The sequence below is a fragment of the Dipodomys spectabilis genome, unplaced genomic scaffold, assembly GCF_019054845.1.
Source record: "Dipodomys spectabilis isolate Male_0828 unplaced genomic scaffold, ASM1905484v1 ptg000095l, whole genome shotgun sequence".
In the NCBI taxonomy this organism is placed as follows: domain Eukaryota; kingdom Metazoa; phylum Chordata; class Mammalia; order Rodentia; family Heteromyidae; genus Dipodomys; species Dipodomys spectabilis.
Window position 1 is genome coordinate 4971293 of NW_024870772.1, and position 16113 is coordinate 4987405.

At 35.1% G+C, this 16113-nt stretch overlaps 1 protein-coding gene across 2 annotated transcripts in view; it reads left to right on the forward strand.

Moving 5' to 3' along the window:
* Dach1 (dachshund family transcription factor 1) overlaps positions 1–16113 on the forward strand; it is a 381247-nt gene that overhangs the window by 206155 nt on the left and 158979 nt on the right. For both annotated transcript variants that reach the window (XM_042685761.1, XM_042685760.1), the window contains exon 3: positions 4662–4823. In XM_042685761.1, coding sequence (XP_042541695.1) covers positions 4662–4823 — 162 coding nt within the window. The remainder of the gene's footprint in view (positions 1–4661; positions 4824–16113) is intronic.

Consider the following 16113-nt stretch of genomic DNA (forward strand, 5'->3'; position numbering starts at 1 on the left):
TTGTTATTTTTTAAAAAACTCTTTAGGGGGGGCTGGGAACGTAGCTCAGTGGTAGAGTGCATGCCTTGCAAGCATGAGGCCCTGGGTTCGATTCCTCAGCACCAAATAAACAGAAAAAGCCAGAAGTGGCGCTGTGGCTCCAGTGGTAGAGCGCTAGCCTTGAACTGAAGAGCTGAGGGACAGTGCCCAGGCCCAGAGTTTAGGCCCCATGACTGGCAAAAAAAAAAAAAAAACCACACACACACACACACACACACACACACACACAATAAAAAACTCTTTAGCGAACAACAAGCATATACAACAGGACTTCAACTGAGGCTCATTTATAGATACCCAACTATTTTCTATCAAAAAGTTGGGTAGAGACATGAGATTGGGAAATATGAAGTGGTGTGTGTGTGTGTGTGTGTGTGCGTGTGTGTGTGTACATTCTGTGATCTTTCCAGCTTTTGAAGATGTACCTGTGGAAATTTATGCATCAGAATAAATTGATTAGATTTGCTGCTCCACATTTGTTCTAGCATAAAAATAATGTGTTAAATTACTTTCCATTGACATTGCCAAAATAATGATCATTTTATCTATAGTCTGGGTTGAGGAATACTTTTTCTTTTACTGCAATCCATGGCAAATACTGTGGTAAATGTTTGATATGCCCATACTAAGAAGATTTTTAAAAATATTATTATTATTACCGTTTTGATGTTATCACTTGCCCATCTCCCTTAGATCTGCTTCTCTTTCCCCTCTCAAGTGAATGGTTTGCTTTATTCAGACTGTACATTAAAATGACCTGTAAAGCAATGAAACTCATTTAAAATGTGCCCATACTGAATTAGAATCTGGGATTGTAAAGGTTATCGCTTTCATGGTTTGAGAGCTCTGTGGCTGGTTCTGATGCACCGCTAGGAATGGTAAGTTCACCTCCTGCAAGGATGACCACACAAGCTGGCAGGTCACTAACTCGCATGGTATAGCTCTTGGAAAGAGTAATCTTTGAGTTAGTTGTGGAAAGGTTGATAGCTCTTTCTAAGTTAGACAGTGAGGAGTTAGGAATCTGGCCCTACTTCTCTGAAGGTGTAATATTTAGGCTATCATATGAAGATGACATAGACAGGTGTAGAGTAGGAGACCTGAGATCACACTTCTCTAGAAGTGAAGATTGACTTGAAAGAAGGAATAATGTGGTGTACTGGAGGAGCTGAAGGATCTACCTATCTGGAGCACAGTGTTCAAGGTAGAGCTAGGCATGATTTTGCATGGATAGTCATGGAACTGAACATTAAGAACTCTGACAAACAGGTGAACCATTGAACTTGATCCTAAGGATTATCATCTGAAAGTTGTATTAATTGCTATATAATAAGAGATTGGACGTGGGAGAAGGAGAAGCCATTAAGAATTTTATCATAGAACTATGAGAGAAATGATGGAAGTTTGTGTTTAGGGTGGCAGAGGAAATGAGGTTAGATAATAAAATACAGAATTCTGTGCTTTTAGGGGCAGTGGAAACAGAGACTTCAAAAGATATTGAAAGATTAAAGCCCATCAAACACCAAGGAGATTTAGTAAAACAAAAATCAGAAACGCTTGCATATGTCATTGTTTCTTCCTCTGTTCTCCAAACTAATCTAAAATAGAATATTAAATAGCATTATAGTTAAGTTACACTGTGTGTGAGAGGCAGAGAGAGAAGCTGCATTAGAAATGTAAAACTAGGAAAGAATGTGAAACAGCAAAATGAAAGATTAAAATCAACTAGGTAAAAAGTTACAAAAAAGCAATTTTCAAAATCAAGACAGTCACCTCAAGACAAGCGTAGATCTCCTAGATTAGGAGACCTGTGCCAGTGCCTTATGCCTGTAATCCTAGTGGCTCCAGAGGCTGAGATCTTAAAAAAAGTGGTTCAAAGCCAGACCAGGCAGGAAAGTCCATGAGACTCTCATCTACAAATAACTTCCAAAAATTCCAGAAGTGGAGCAATGGCTCAAGTGGTAGAGTGTTAGTCTTGAGCCACAAAGCTAAGGGAGACTACCCAGGCCCTGAGTTCAAGTTCCAGTTTTCACTCATACACACACATACATACATACATACACACACAGGGGGCATTCAGCCCAAAAATATAATATAAAGATCCTCAGAGATGGATATTCTTATGGAAGAAATAGAATGAACAACATCTCTTGTTTGACTAAACCTGTTCTTGCATTCCTCATGTAGTTCTTACCCAAAACTTACATTTTCCCTTTGGTATGAGATTGCTTTCACAGAAGAAAACAGACCCAAATTTTATGGATTTTCCAAAATCAGAGCTTGCACAGTTCTTCATTATGTTACTTAACTTATATGGATTCAGGTGATAATAGTTTTATCTCAACTTGTATGTTTTTTCTTGATTATTTGAATATCATAAATGAGATTCATCTACACCATAAATTCTCAGCCCTGAGATGTGTCTTAAATTGGAGATGGGTTAACATTACTCATACAGGAAAGGACAAATGGGATATTCATATTAATGACAAGGAAAAATCAAGAGAAAGAGATTCTGTTCTGGGAAACACAAAGAGGATTTTAAGAGAACAGGAAAGAAAGTGCTCTGAAACATCTTTGAAGGAAATGAGTAATTGGGGAGAAAAATTCAATCATAGGAAGATGAGAGAATCAGTTCAATTTGGGACTTAAAAGGCAATGAAGGTTCAGACTCAACCCAGATGGATTCTTTGAATTTAGATCAGTGCCTTTTAAGGAGGTGGTTATCAGTTTTTCATGCAAAGATCCAATCTGAGTCTTGATACTTTTGGGTAAATGTGGCCAGGACCTCTTTGTACAGATCTAAAGGGAAAGTGGGTGGAGTCTTTTACTCTGTTCATACATAGAGATTTCCACTGAAGAAGACTTTCACGTAATTCTTTGGGCTGGGACTCTTTTTCTATAGTTACTAGAAGTGGTGATTATGAGGAAGAGAGGAGAAGAGTAGGGCTCATTCTTTCCACCAGCTGAGAATGGAAAATAAAAATCCCATAGATGGTTTCAAAGAGGGTTGGAACACTGTAGTCAGAAATATGATGTCAGCTCTAGCAAAAAAAAAAACAACAACAACAACAATGTGGGAGTGAAGAAAGCATATGCATCCTATAAAGTTCTAAATTAGGAGACGCTGTTCACATAATCCAGCCTGTGTCATTTTATACATGAGGGATTCCAGGCTGGTTTGAATTGATCTTCTAAAAGTTCATACATTAAAAAGAGATAAATTACTGTCCTGTTCACAAACATCTCCTATCCTCTGTCTCTGTCTTTGTCTGCCTCCACCCATTCCCCTTCTCCACCCCTTTTCCACACCTTTTAGTTAAAACCTGAATAGAATGGCTCCAACATTCTGTACTTCCAAGATCTTGTCTTAGATCCTCTTTTTAATCCATCTCTACTATACTTTTTCTTTTCTGTATAAACAGAAACAAACCGTTCTGGATAAACATGAAATACAGGTTATAATCGACAACTAGAATGTACTACACACATCTTTAAATCTGTAAGTTTCCTAATCTGCTAAGGAGAACAGATGAATACTACTGTGTTAGAAAGGTGATTATACTACTTTTATGTCCTCTAAATTAGCACTTATTATTACTATGTAGGAGCAAAGTATTTGCCATTATTGTTTTTTTTTTCTTAAGTATCTTTGGACTACCAAATTATGTAGTCTCATGTGCTCCATCCAGTGTGTAGTTTACTATCAACTGAAGAGAGTATGCATGGACAGACATAGGTGGTGCTGCATGACCTATTCTATGGTGAAGAAGAGACATCGTCCAGGCTGAGGGAAGTAGGCAGGTATCCACTGGCTTAGGAGAGATGGAGAGCAAGACTCACAAACGTGGGTAAGATTTTCCTGAATGATGGGATTTCCAGGATGTGAGTCATGACAAAGACAATGCTATGGAGGTTAAGTAGAGATTTGAAGAGCAGGCCATGTATGGGGAATGGTGATGTGTTTGATATATCCTACCTGCGGCCCGCTGCAGTAATGAGGAAAATTTGGGCAATGAACTTTGAGATAAACTCAGATAAATGCTTTGTGGATGAAGCTGACAGTTTAGATTTTTTCCTCATTTTTTATGGCATCTGTAGGAGTATTTAACCAGGGAATGACATCTTTAGAGTGGTTTCTTGATTTTTCTTTCAGTTGGATTTACTTAAAAAATTATTGTTTTGGCCTACTGTATTTCCATCTTTAAAATTTATTTTTAATTGTCTTTAAGTAGTTGTATGGAGAAGTTTTAATGTAGCATGTCCATTTGTGTGTTCCATGCATCTTGGTTCATCGTGTTCCCTCAAACTTATCCCAATCCCACCCATCCCCTCCAGTTTCCCTATTCCATTTTCCACATACATACATTGAGAACTAAAACAGACTCATTTCTCTGAGAGATAACTGGAATTATGTTTTTGCTAATATTTGGGGAGTGTATAGGACATTTGTCTCCTTATGTCAATATATTTTATTGGTTAGCTGAGAATAAATATGCTATTGGTGTTCAATTAAAAAATCAAGGACTCTAATATATGCTTGTGTGTGAGTTACATAAAGTACTGGACTATTACCTGAAAGAATCAGAATTTGAATTACTTCATTTCTAATTCATTCTTTGAAGGTCTGACAGCAGCAGCTGCAGCAGCTGCCGCTGCTACCAACGCAGCCATCGCGGAAGCAATGAAGGTGAAAAAAATCAAATTAGAAGCTATGAGCAACTATCATGCCAGTAATAACCAACATGGAGCTGATTCTGAAAACGGAGACATGAATTCAAGTGTTGGTGAGTATTCTACTCATTGAAACGGGTCATGATCACCTTGGTATGGAATTGCTTCCTTTTCCAAAAAAGAACCATTGGTGGCACCTTCAAAAGTTGGCATTTTTTCCCTTGGACCCTGTGTATGCTTTGAGGATACCATTTTGTTTGGAGAGAACATGTTCTCAAGTGATTAGAAGCAGCAGCATTTTTTTTTTTATTATTATAGGACCTATTTTATGTCTACTGTAAGTAGTGAATGGACATGTTTCATAGTACAAGTAAACTTTGATAGACATTTCAAAAATCTTGAGTGCAGCTGTGATGACAGAAAAAATAATACATACCAAATTCTATATGCTCTAATTTTATTTTTTCTAGTGCATTTGTTATGAAGTTAGGCATTTATTATAATTAGCAGCAAAATAAAAAGAGACATGATTCATGACCCCAATGAATGTTTAATACTGTAGATAGTACTGAATTCTGCACATATTACATTATGCACATATCTATGATAAAGTTTAACTTATAAACTTGTCCCAGTAAAAAATTACTGAGAATAATTAATAATAAAATAGAAAGGTTACAACAATATACTGTAATGATTTTTTTTTTAATTTGCACTTTTCTGGCATGCCTAAGGCTTTGGGTTTGATCCCAAGCAATGCAAAAGTTATTTAAATTTTCTGAATTATTTTATAGTATTGTTTGATTAAAATTAACCAAGGATAACTGAAACCACACACACACACACACACACACAAACACACACACAAAAACACACACACATACACACACACAATCATGGATATAGAGAGACTCCTGTAACCTAATCCTTTCTCATGTCCTGTCAAGAATAAGGTTTATTTTGAATAATTGTTTTATCTTCCATCATTATAAGTGCCTATATCATTTAAAAATGTAACTTGCATTTTTCTTGCTAGTTTTTCTTTCTTGCTGTGTGGAGAAAAGACACAAAAGTTAACTGTCACAGTGAAACCAAATAACACTCTGACCTTTGCCAGATAGTCATTTGAGTAACTTTATTGTCAGATAGGGTCCCCCTCCATGGTTTAATTCTTTTGTTAATGATATTTTAAAATCTGGGTGTTAATAAGGCCAAACATTATCTTATATTATGATACTGCTTTATTTCTCTCTCTACTGTAGAAACCATGCTCAAAATACATCTAATGAGACATCTTGATCTTGTAAAAAGTTTTCAAGGGAGCATATCTAAGATATGCTAATAAAGGGGAAAAATTTGTGATAATTTGATTAAAATTTCTCTTCCATGTAGTATTCAGCAGATTATTTAATGTTAGTCAACAACTCTACTCCTTTCAGACCATTAAGACAGTTAAGGGTATAGGAAAGAATGCTGTAGTTCTTACTATTACTCGTTAAGAGCAGTTTCTAGTGTAAAAGATGAGAGGAAAACAAACAAACAGAAAATCTCAGGGAGTTCTCATAAGGACTATTGGAAATTCTAGCAGCAGAGGTCTGAATTCAGAGTAGATGGTCGTGGTGGTAGCAATATAAATAAAGGTTTGAATTTCTAAACCTTTCTATGGAGCTGACCTAGAGGGCAAAGGATTGTTTAGGTCATGGTTGACACATATATATATTTAGATATGTAGAATTTAAAGCAGAGCCAGGCGTGGTGGTGCATGCCTATGATTTCAGCTACTCTGGAGGCAGAGATAGGGAAGATCATGGTGCAAGATCAGGCCTTGGCTAAAAGCAAGAGAACCTATCAACATACAACTTCAGCAAAGCTGCAGACTGGCTACAGTGGTTGAGTTCTTCCCCAGCAAGTATGAAGGTCTGACTCAAAACCCTAGTACCACTAAAGTAAATAATTCAAAATAATTAAATTAAATTAAAAAATGAAATTGAAGTCATTAGTTCAGTCAAAATGAAAGAATTATAATTCTGTTCTTAGAAATGTCAAATATTAATTGCTTTAAAATAAAAGTCTTTTGCTTTGGCTTATTGAATGAGCCAACATTGAAATTGTTCAAGAATAAGCTACTGGCCACTATAAATGATGATTTCTATTTTGAGATATGTTCTGGACTAGTTTCAAAAGTTGAGAATAGGCTGTTCTTGAAAGTGCTTTGAGGAAAGATTTTTGAAATGGAAAATATCAAAACATTTAAAATAACATTTATTAAGGAATGGTATCTTTGCAGTTCCTGGACAGCAGAGTGGAGTTCATTGGCACAACTAACAGGCAGAAGTTAACAGGAACATGGATCATAATGAAGCACTAACATATTTAACCTATTTAACATGAAGCATTAACATATTTAATATTAAATATTAACATATTTAATATTTGATACTTAGTCATAACACTTGGCTACTGAAAAAACTAAAGCTACCTTACATTATTTAGGCACCTATGATATCATAATAATTGAATGTATAAATGATTTAAATTACCCATTGGATTTCATTTGGATGAAAGTTTTCTTTCAGGTAAGTATTCAATTGATAGCTTGCACTGCTTTTTAGCCTTGACACATATCACCCACATCAATTTGAACTGGGAGCAGAGATTTACTTGAATTTTCCTAGAAGGTTTTACTAGTTTGCGATGTATAGCCATTGCCTGTCCCTAAAGCGTGTACATCATTGATATTGTAGATATCTTTAGCTGATTTGGACAGTACAAAAAAATCCTCATTGTCATTTTCCTTTTACTTTCATATGCTACTGTTCTTTAAGAATTTATACCTTGTGCTATTACCCTTCCTAGCATCTCCACCCCTACATATATATCTAGAGAGCAGAGAAAGCAAGTCTTGACAGACAGCATGGTGGTGGGAAAGTGTAAAGATCAGTGGAGAAGCTGAGAGCAGAGTTCTCTTAGATCAAAGCATTTGCTGACCTGAGCAGGTTTTTCTTTCTTTCTTTTTTTTTTCCTACTCTGGTTCCTTAGAACCAGACAATAACCTGCCACTTTGTTAAGGGTTCAGTAATTACTTTCCCTGTGACTTGGGAAAGTTATGTCAACTTCTGATCCAAAAATGCCACGTGTGGAACATGGTATAAATAATATTGTCAAAATCATGAAAATTAAAATATATTTGCTAGCATTTATTTCACTAGAGCAAGGTCTGCTGATCACATTGTTGAAACCTTTGCATTGCTGTCATAGTTAATAGTTCTTTCAACTTGCCTTGCTGGAAAATCACCATTTTCCTTTCCCCCCTCCCTTCATGTGTTCCTCCTGTGTTTCTATTCTGTCTGCTAGCTATTACCCCTTAAGCGGCAGGTCTGTGTGGGAACTGAGGGGGTGGCATCTATTACATCTCTCAAATTTTGCTGTCTAGTTGATTTTAGCTCACTCTAAGAATATAAAAATAATCTAATACTGGCCCAGCCCTGAAGGGGCATAGGTTCTGTGCAAGATTGAGAAATAAGCCAGCAGCCATAAGAGACTGTGTGAGATCCTCCAGAATACATCACTAGAGGATGGAAAGGAGTGCTGTTAAGGTATATGAACTCTAGAAGGAATCCCAGGAATCTCAAACCAATATTTCAGATACAAACTTAGTGCTCATGAATCTGTCAGTTGTCCCCTCAAAGCAATGAATCCCTTCAGAGAAGTGCTACTTAAATGACGTATCATTGCTCCTTCGTTTTGTCCAGATCAGGGACATTTTTTTAAAGTCTACTTACTACCTTTTTTTTTTCTTTTACTTTCTATACTAATCTGGTTTACAACTTCCACTCTTCAACATTCTTGGTTTTCCTTTATAGGAAAATTGCTTCCTCTTATCTCAGGTGGCAAAATACATTCTTATAACTCTAGAATACAGATTTTGATTTTGCTTGGTTTGGTTAGACTTGGCTTGGTTAAATGACAAGATAATATTATTACAGCTAAACCTTTTCAGTGCTAATATGAACCTTAAAAATGAGCCCAGAAAAGAAATCTTTGATGCTGACAAGTAATTGTTGTCTATAGCAATTTTGCATGATAACCTTAAGCTTACATCTTTCCAACAGAATGAGCACTTTAGGAGAACTGAGGACCTCAGGATAGATCTGAATGAGGCATCAGCAATGCTGAGTAAAATATATGACCATGTCGCCATTCTCCTTCACCCACAATCAATTGGATTCTTTTAGTTTAATATTTACTTGCTAAGATGAGATGCTAGTCTGCATGGTGATAAACAGTCTGCTCCTGGCATCTGAAGGTGACCTGTCAGTTCATATGGACAAATCTCCTGCTTACTGAAATGTACAAAATAAATCATTAAAGCAGGCAGGTGCTCATTCCCAGATTTAAATCACCATAGATTTATGATTTGAATTAATGCTTCATTTGGCCATAGAAATAGATGCTGAGACAAATGATATGCACTGGTTGGGGTTTCCATACTGTAGCCATCCTGATATTGATTACTGAGATGTCTTAGCAATCTCTTGTTTATATCAGGTACTATCTTGTGACAGGTTGGCTGATATGAGCTACACTGCAGATAAGAAGGAAAAATGTCCTGGATTCTTTTTAGTGGCAACACTATCCACCATGTACAGCCCAGATAAATTGCTATTTTTTATTTTCTTAAGGGAGTAATCTGCATAACCAGTTTAAAAAAATACAGAACTTTGGGATATTGGAAAGGACACATTTAATACCGGTGAACCCAAGGTCAATTTGATAGTATCTTTTAGTATGTTTTTTTAAAAATCTGTTTATCTCTTTCTTTTGGCATTATGCACATTTCGAGGATACTAAATTAGTCACAACTGGTTTAATCTAAATAAAGGAAACATAATTTTACTTCTAGTTTTAAAATGCCATATAAATATTGACATAGTGAGCATCTCAAAGTATCTGTTATTTAAATACTTGTTAAACCCTGTGTCATTTTCCCTTCACTAAAGATAACAAAAGAAACAAGTCTTTGAAAATAAATGTATTAAATATTATTCCCTAGTGCAAAGTTCTGCAAACCATAATTTATGAAGAGCAAGAGACTGCAGGAAAAGACCACATTTTTACTTCTCTTAACACTTTTATTTAAGAAAAATACTGTGTACACAGTTTAAAAAGTTCTCAGAGGATTTGAGAGGGACCTTTGAAACTAGCTAATATCTGACTCATAGGACTGGTAAACAGCTATCAACAATAGTAGATTGCTTGCTTTGTAGGAAGTGAGTTCATATCTATTCAAACTGTGATCTCAAAACAGATGTTCCAAGAAAATCTCATTGTTTAAACTATAGTCATAACCCCTAAACTGCTGTTATTTCTTTAAGGAAGTGAAATCATCTCAAAACTTCACTATTTTGTCTTTCTGAATACTGAGGAAAGCAGGCAAGCCTATGTGAATGCAGTAATCTACCAATCTGAGCAAATTTCACATGCTTAGAATGTGTAATTCTTACTCATTTTTCTCAAACTTGGAGAGTTATCATGAGGATGTAGGAATCTCACGCAACAAACAAACAAATGAACAAAAAAGGACTTCAGTTAGAATAGTATGCTTTCGAACAGTTCTTCATTCTTCTTATTCCCTCAACTGCCAAAACAAACAAATATATGAAAAGAAAAAAAAAAAGGTCCAGACAGCCAAGGAGATAAAATTATATTTTCCTCTTTTTTGTTTTTCAAATCTGTTCTTGAAGAAATAGAATAGTTGACACAGGAGTCATTTCCTTTCTTCTAACACATGTGCCTGTTTGAAAGGGGAAAAATTAATTTTATGATTTCAGGAAGAAGTCTTAGAGACCTTGAGAAAGCAAATACAAGGAAACTGAGAGCACGGGCCACCAAGCAGAGCTCTGCCTTTGCACATTGGATTCTCTGCCTTGGCAATGTTAATGAACCTCAAATCCTTCCTATAATTAGATGAGGGAATTGCTTATATTTTCAAACAGATGATGCTGCTATAATGAAACGATTGACAGGGAATTTAAGAGTGTCTACAGTAGTCATTTGGTTTCTGTTATAAAAAAAAAAGTTGAAAAAGAAGATTGGCTTTAGACATAGGTCCTGAGAGAGGTAGTAATTTACATAGCATGCTATGACAGGTGTCTTTGTATAGGAAGGAACTAAAATGGAAGTCTAAAGAAATGATGGGCAGGTATGGCAATTTTTTGGGGAGGGGTGTCCTATGCTTATTCTGCTTAGGTTCTTTAAAAGGGGCCGAGACTCAAGAGATGGATCCGGATTGAGTGCACAGCTGTAACTGCTGATGAGCTAATTGCTCCTTATCTCTCAGCCCCATTCATCTTCATTTTTTACCAATTACTGAGAATTATCTGTGTTCTCAGTTGGATATGAGAGTTAATCCTTTTTGGTTAAGCTGGCAGTACTGTGAGCAGATTCCAAATCAGAGGGTGAAAAAGCCAAAGCAAGCTTGCTCTAAAAATCTCTTAAGTTCAATTACAGTATCATTGATTCATACGAAATTTCCTCTTCTTTAACAGATTAAATGGGAAAAGTTTTTTTTAAACCTTAATGCTTCTCTGCTAGACAATAATTCTTAAGGCCTTTCTTCCTGCCTGATGCATAAGACTCAACAATACTGAGTCAGGATCTAGTAAACACAGAAAAGAACAAGTCTAAGAGCCAAAAAAGGATTCTGAGAAGTAATTTATAACTGACAACTGTCAACATGTGTGTAAGTGTGTGTATGTGTATCTGACCACTGACTCTCTCTCCCTCTCTCTCTCTCTTTCTCTCTTTCTCTCTCTCTCTATAAAATTGACAATGACATATATAAATCTTACAACTGTCGATGTATATGTATATGTATATCTAGACACACATACACATTTTTGCTTTCTGTGGCTTTGGATATGTGGAAGAAAGTACACCAAATGTAAACCAAACCTCTTCATGAAAGTCATGTTAGTGGAACCTTACTGGAAGGACACATAAACATCTCTTAAAAATGTAGGAACTGCTTTGGCTTGTAATTCAATTGATTGTGAATAGGCCATATGGTTAAGATCATTTTCTATGCAAAAAGATGTCTTTATATCTTGACATTTCACTCAAAAAGGCTCACACCAGTATTATAAAGAAAAAGTAGTAAACTACTCTTTCAACAAATTTGATGCACTTGTAAATATCTGTAGCTTTTTCATGACTAAATATTTTAAGTAGGATTATTGAATAAGGAAATACGAAGTCCAAACAAAATTTAATGCAAAATTACTTAAAAATATTTGGCAACATGCTTGAAATAAATACTTCTAGATATGCCCACAAAGTGGTATGGAGGAACAAACAACAAAATGTATGTCATGAGATTTGGTTAGTAAGGGATATAACTGTTTAGTTAAGAGTCTTAACTGCTTAGCTTTCTTATTTAATAAATAAAAATCTTGGTTCCCAATTTCCCTCTTAGCTCTAAAACTTTTTGATCCTTGAAAACACAAGAAGCATTCTTTGAAGTGATTAACCAAATAAACAGCAATCCTGAAATGAGTGAAATGTCCTCAAATAAGACATCAATAGATTGTACTGTGTATATTTAAATATGGTGTGATCATTACATAAAATGAATGTAGAGCAATATTTATTTTAACTATGAGATAAAAGAATGAAATAAAATTTTCACTTTGTACTATATAACTATTTTGTTAGAGTTTGGAAGAAACTGAGCAAGAGTTGAAATTATGAAAGAATTCTGGTTGTTTAAACATATAGTCTACAAGTTGACAATTTTAAAAGGCATAAGTGCTAATAAATAATCATCTTTTGAGCTCTTTTTCATGAATTCCAAAGACATGAGAGGCAACACTATGCCTTTTCTTTCATAACTTGTCTTTGATCTTCATTGTTTAAATAATTGAAATATTAATGACTGCAACAGGTGACTATGAAAGAATATATTATTATATTAAAAATAACTTTTTTTTTTTTAGCCAGTCGTGGGTCTGAACTCTGGGCCTGAGCGCTGTCCCTCAGCTCTTCAGCTCAAGGCTAGCACTCTACCACTTGAGCCACAGCACCACTTCAGGCTTTTTCTGCTTATGTGGTGCTGAGTAATCGAACCCAGGGCCTCATGCAAGGCATGAAGGCATGCAAGGCAAGCACTCTACCACTGAGCTACCTTCCCAGCCCAATTAAAAAAAACATTTTTTTTATCTGAAAGTACTTAAATGTATATTTCTAGTTCTGCTTCTATATGTAAAAGAAATCCTTATACTCTGATTCATAACACACAGTAGTTTACTCTATGACTTATTGAACATATCCTTGGGTATATAGATAAGTGGAATATAGAGAAGGTTTCAATATTTGAAATACCTTTTACATTTCAAAAAGACTTTTAAAATGTTCGGACAGTGGAAGAACATTGTTAGGAATACCATGCAATGCTTTTGTTTAAATCTCAATATAGCTTCTTTTAAATAATGACCGAATAATGCAGTAAGCCTGATAATTTAAGCATATCATATTAAATACTTTTGGCTCTGCATTTTTGTATAATAATAAAATAGAAGTGATGATGCCCAAATGGATATGTATGTAATATCATCATATTCCAGGAGACCGAATGCTTTTTTTATGAAGCGGTCTTGCAAATAATCATTATAAACCTACATCATCATTCTATGATGTCTCTGTGATCTTCATAAATAAAGCAGCGTGTAAATAAATATTTCATTATAAAACAAACCCAGGACATATTCAATTATTTTAAGATCAAACAACTCTTACTATATTCATGGATATGATCATCTATTTTGCTTTATATTTTAACTTTGCATTATTAACTGCATATGATTAGAATAAACCTTCAACTTTGTGTTCTGTAAAATACAACTAGAGATACAGAGTTTGAAGTATATGATACCTTCTTGTTGGAAAAAGCTGTATTGTTTGAGGCAGTAGGATGCTTGTGGTCAAATACTATTGTGTGTATACAAAACTTTGTAATTCTCAGCACCTGCCACCAGGCATAGTATATCTATGTTACCATGATTCTTCTCTAAAGTGTTCAAATACTTCAAACTTGTTCAAAATAATGTTTTCAATCATGACATATTGAATTGAATGCCCAGTAGTAGAGCTACAGGATTACTGAATACTCAGATAGTTGACATACATATCTAAAAATGTCAACTCATTTAAGATGTGGTATATACAGTTTGTGCTTGTTTCCTGAGGCCGCCCAAGTAAACCTGGATAATATGGTGGGGGGGGGGGGGGGAACAACAAAAAAAAGAAAATGGGGGAATTTAAATATGGTTTTCTTTAACAGCAGGTCATAATGGAAACACAGACCCTTCCATTCAGTGCTAGAGAATTACCAGTTTGATAATGATTAGGAATGTTGTTATTAAAACAGTATGTGCAGTTCATTTTCAACAGTTTTGAATTAGAGTCTGCACTAATGAAACGGATACGGTTTCCTTCACAAAGGGCAGATCTGTTAGTTAATATCGCTGCCGCAGTGCCTTGCAGACCATGCCTTTAGCTCTATTTGTATTTCACAGCATGATAAGCAAAGAGTGTTGATTTTCAAGGATCCTGCTGATGAAAGGTAATGGCATTATTACATCTTTATCTCAAAAGCAGAAGTGAGTGGTAAATGATTTTTTTTCTGTGTTGCACGAGATTTCTTGGGTAGAAAGTCTTTTTTTTTTTAAAAAAACTCTTTACATCGTTTTAGTCTTGGAAATGATATGTTATTATTTAATGTCTGCACAGCAAGCTTGAAAGCACCTAATAGCGAATGGATTGGAAGTGAAGTACCTCCTGTTCACAGATATGGATCTTCTCAGTCACACGCTGTACCAGCTGTCATCCCAGCCATACTGCTGTGATTTAATTAGTCTGTTTATGTCCTTTCTAATAATATTTCCATCTCTATGAAAGGGCAAATGCGACAGGGACTCTTTCCCTTTCTGGTTATACACACTGAAGAATGTGGCCTACATCTGAGATGTGGGGATGCAGGATTGAATCACCATTCCTGTCATCTCAAGCTGTTGATAAATTGTTCAGCCAAGAAGTGTACTTACTTCCTTGGGGTCATTTGTGGGCTGGTAATAATCATATGCATAGGGACAAAGAAAGGAAGGTTTTGTGTGTGTGTGTGTGTGTGTGTGTGTGTGTGTGTGTGTGTGTGTGTGTGTGTGTGTATGTGTGTGTGTGTATTCCATCACATAGATGATATATATGTAGTTTATATACACATGTACATTGTAAAGTATTAAAGCAATCTGTAGGAAGATGTGTCTTTTGCTGAAATCATGCTGAGCAGGTTTTTTTTTCTATGGCATGTATTAAAGTCTGTCCATCAGGCTGGCCATTTTTATCATAGGTAGTTCCTCAGGATTGCAGCATTTTAAAAAATAATCTCAGGGTAAGTTTTTTAAAATTTTATTTCTACTAAGTGAAAATTTAAAAATGAGCCATACATTGGGAATTTTACTAGGGTGGTAGCATAGATTAGGATCTCTGGGGCAGAATATCTCTGTTTTATTCAAGATTATATGTTTTAGGATAGCTAATGATGACTTCATCATTTACATAAATCCGTTCTTACTTGTTCTTTTTGCAATAGTAAATGAAACACAGGGCTAACAGAAACTGTTTTTACCATTATGACCTGCTGATTTAACTTAAAAGGGTAACATAGGTTCAAAACACTCTACAGACATTATTAAATAGCCACATAAATTAGCAAGAGATATAAAAGTTATACAGTATTATTTAATATAATGTAATTGTAGTGTTTAATGATTTAAATGCCAAGGTACTATGTCACTTGAATGATCAAGGCTACCTCAAATTTTAGTGGCATAAGTTGCATGCTGGTTCCTGTCCTAGAATTCTATTACCATTCTTCAGGAAGCACAAATCCATATAGCACAAATGAGAAAAAAAAATAAGAGATCAATTACTGAAACCAATTTGAATTTCCTTAAAATTCATTCTGGCTTGTTTTAAGACAAATGTTTGTCATTTTAATCTATGCTTTGGATATACATCATCTTCAGCTCACTATATCTTGAATATAGAAATTGTGTTACAGGGTTTCTGATTCATTTTTGCTTTGCATATATTTTGTTGTTTTTTCCTCACTTAATTTTTTTTTGGAGAGCCCAGCTATATTTTTTAGAAAAAGCTTATAAAGACAGAGTTTATCAGATGTTATATCTAATGTTTATATTACATAAATATATTGAAGTAAAAATATTTAGCAACATGGCCCACTTCTTATATAACAATTTCTTCAATGATCTAAATTATACTCATCTGTTTTAATTCACCAAACACATATTTAGTTTTTTTTTCTTTTCTTGCATGCTTGGCACTGCC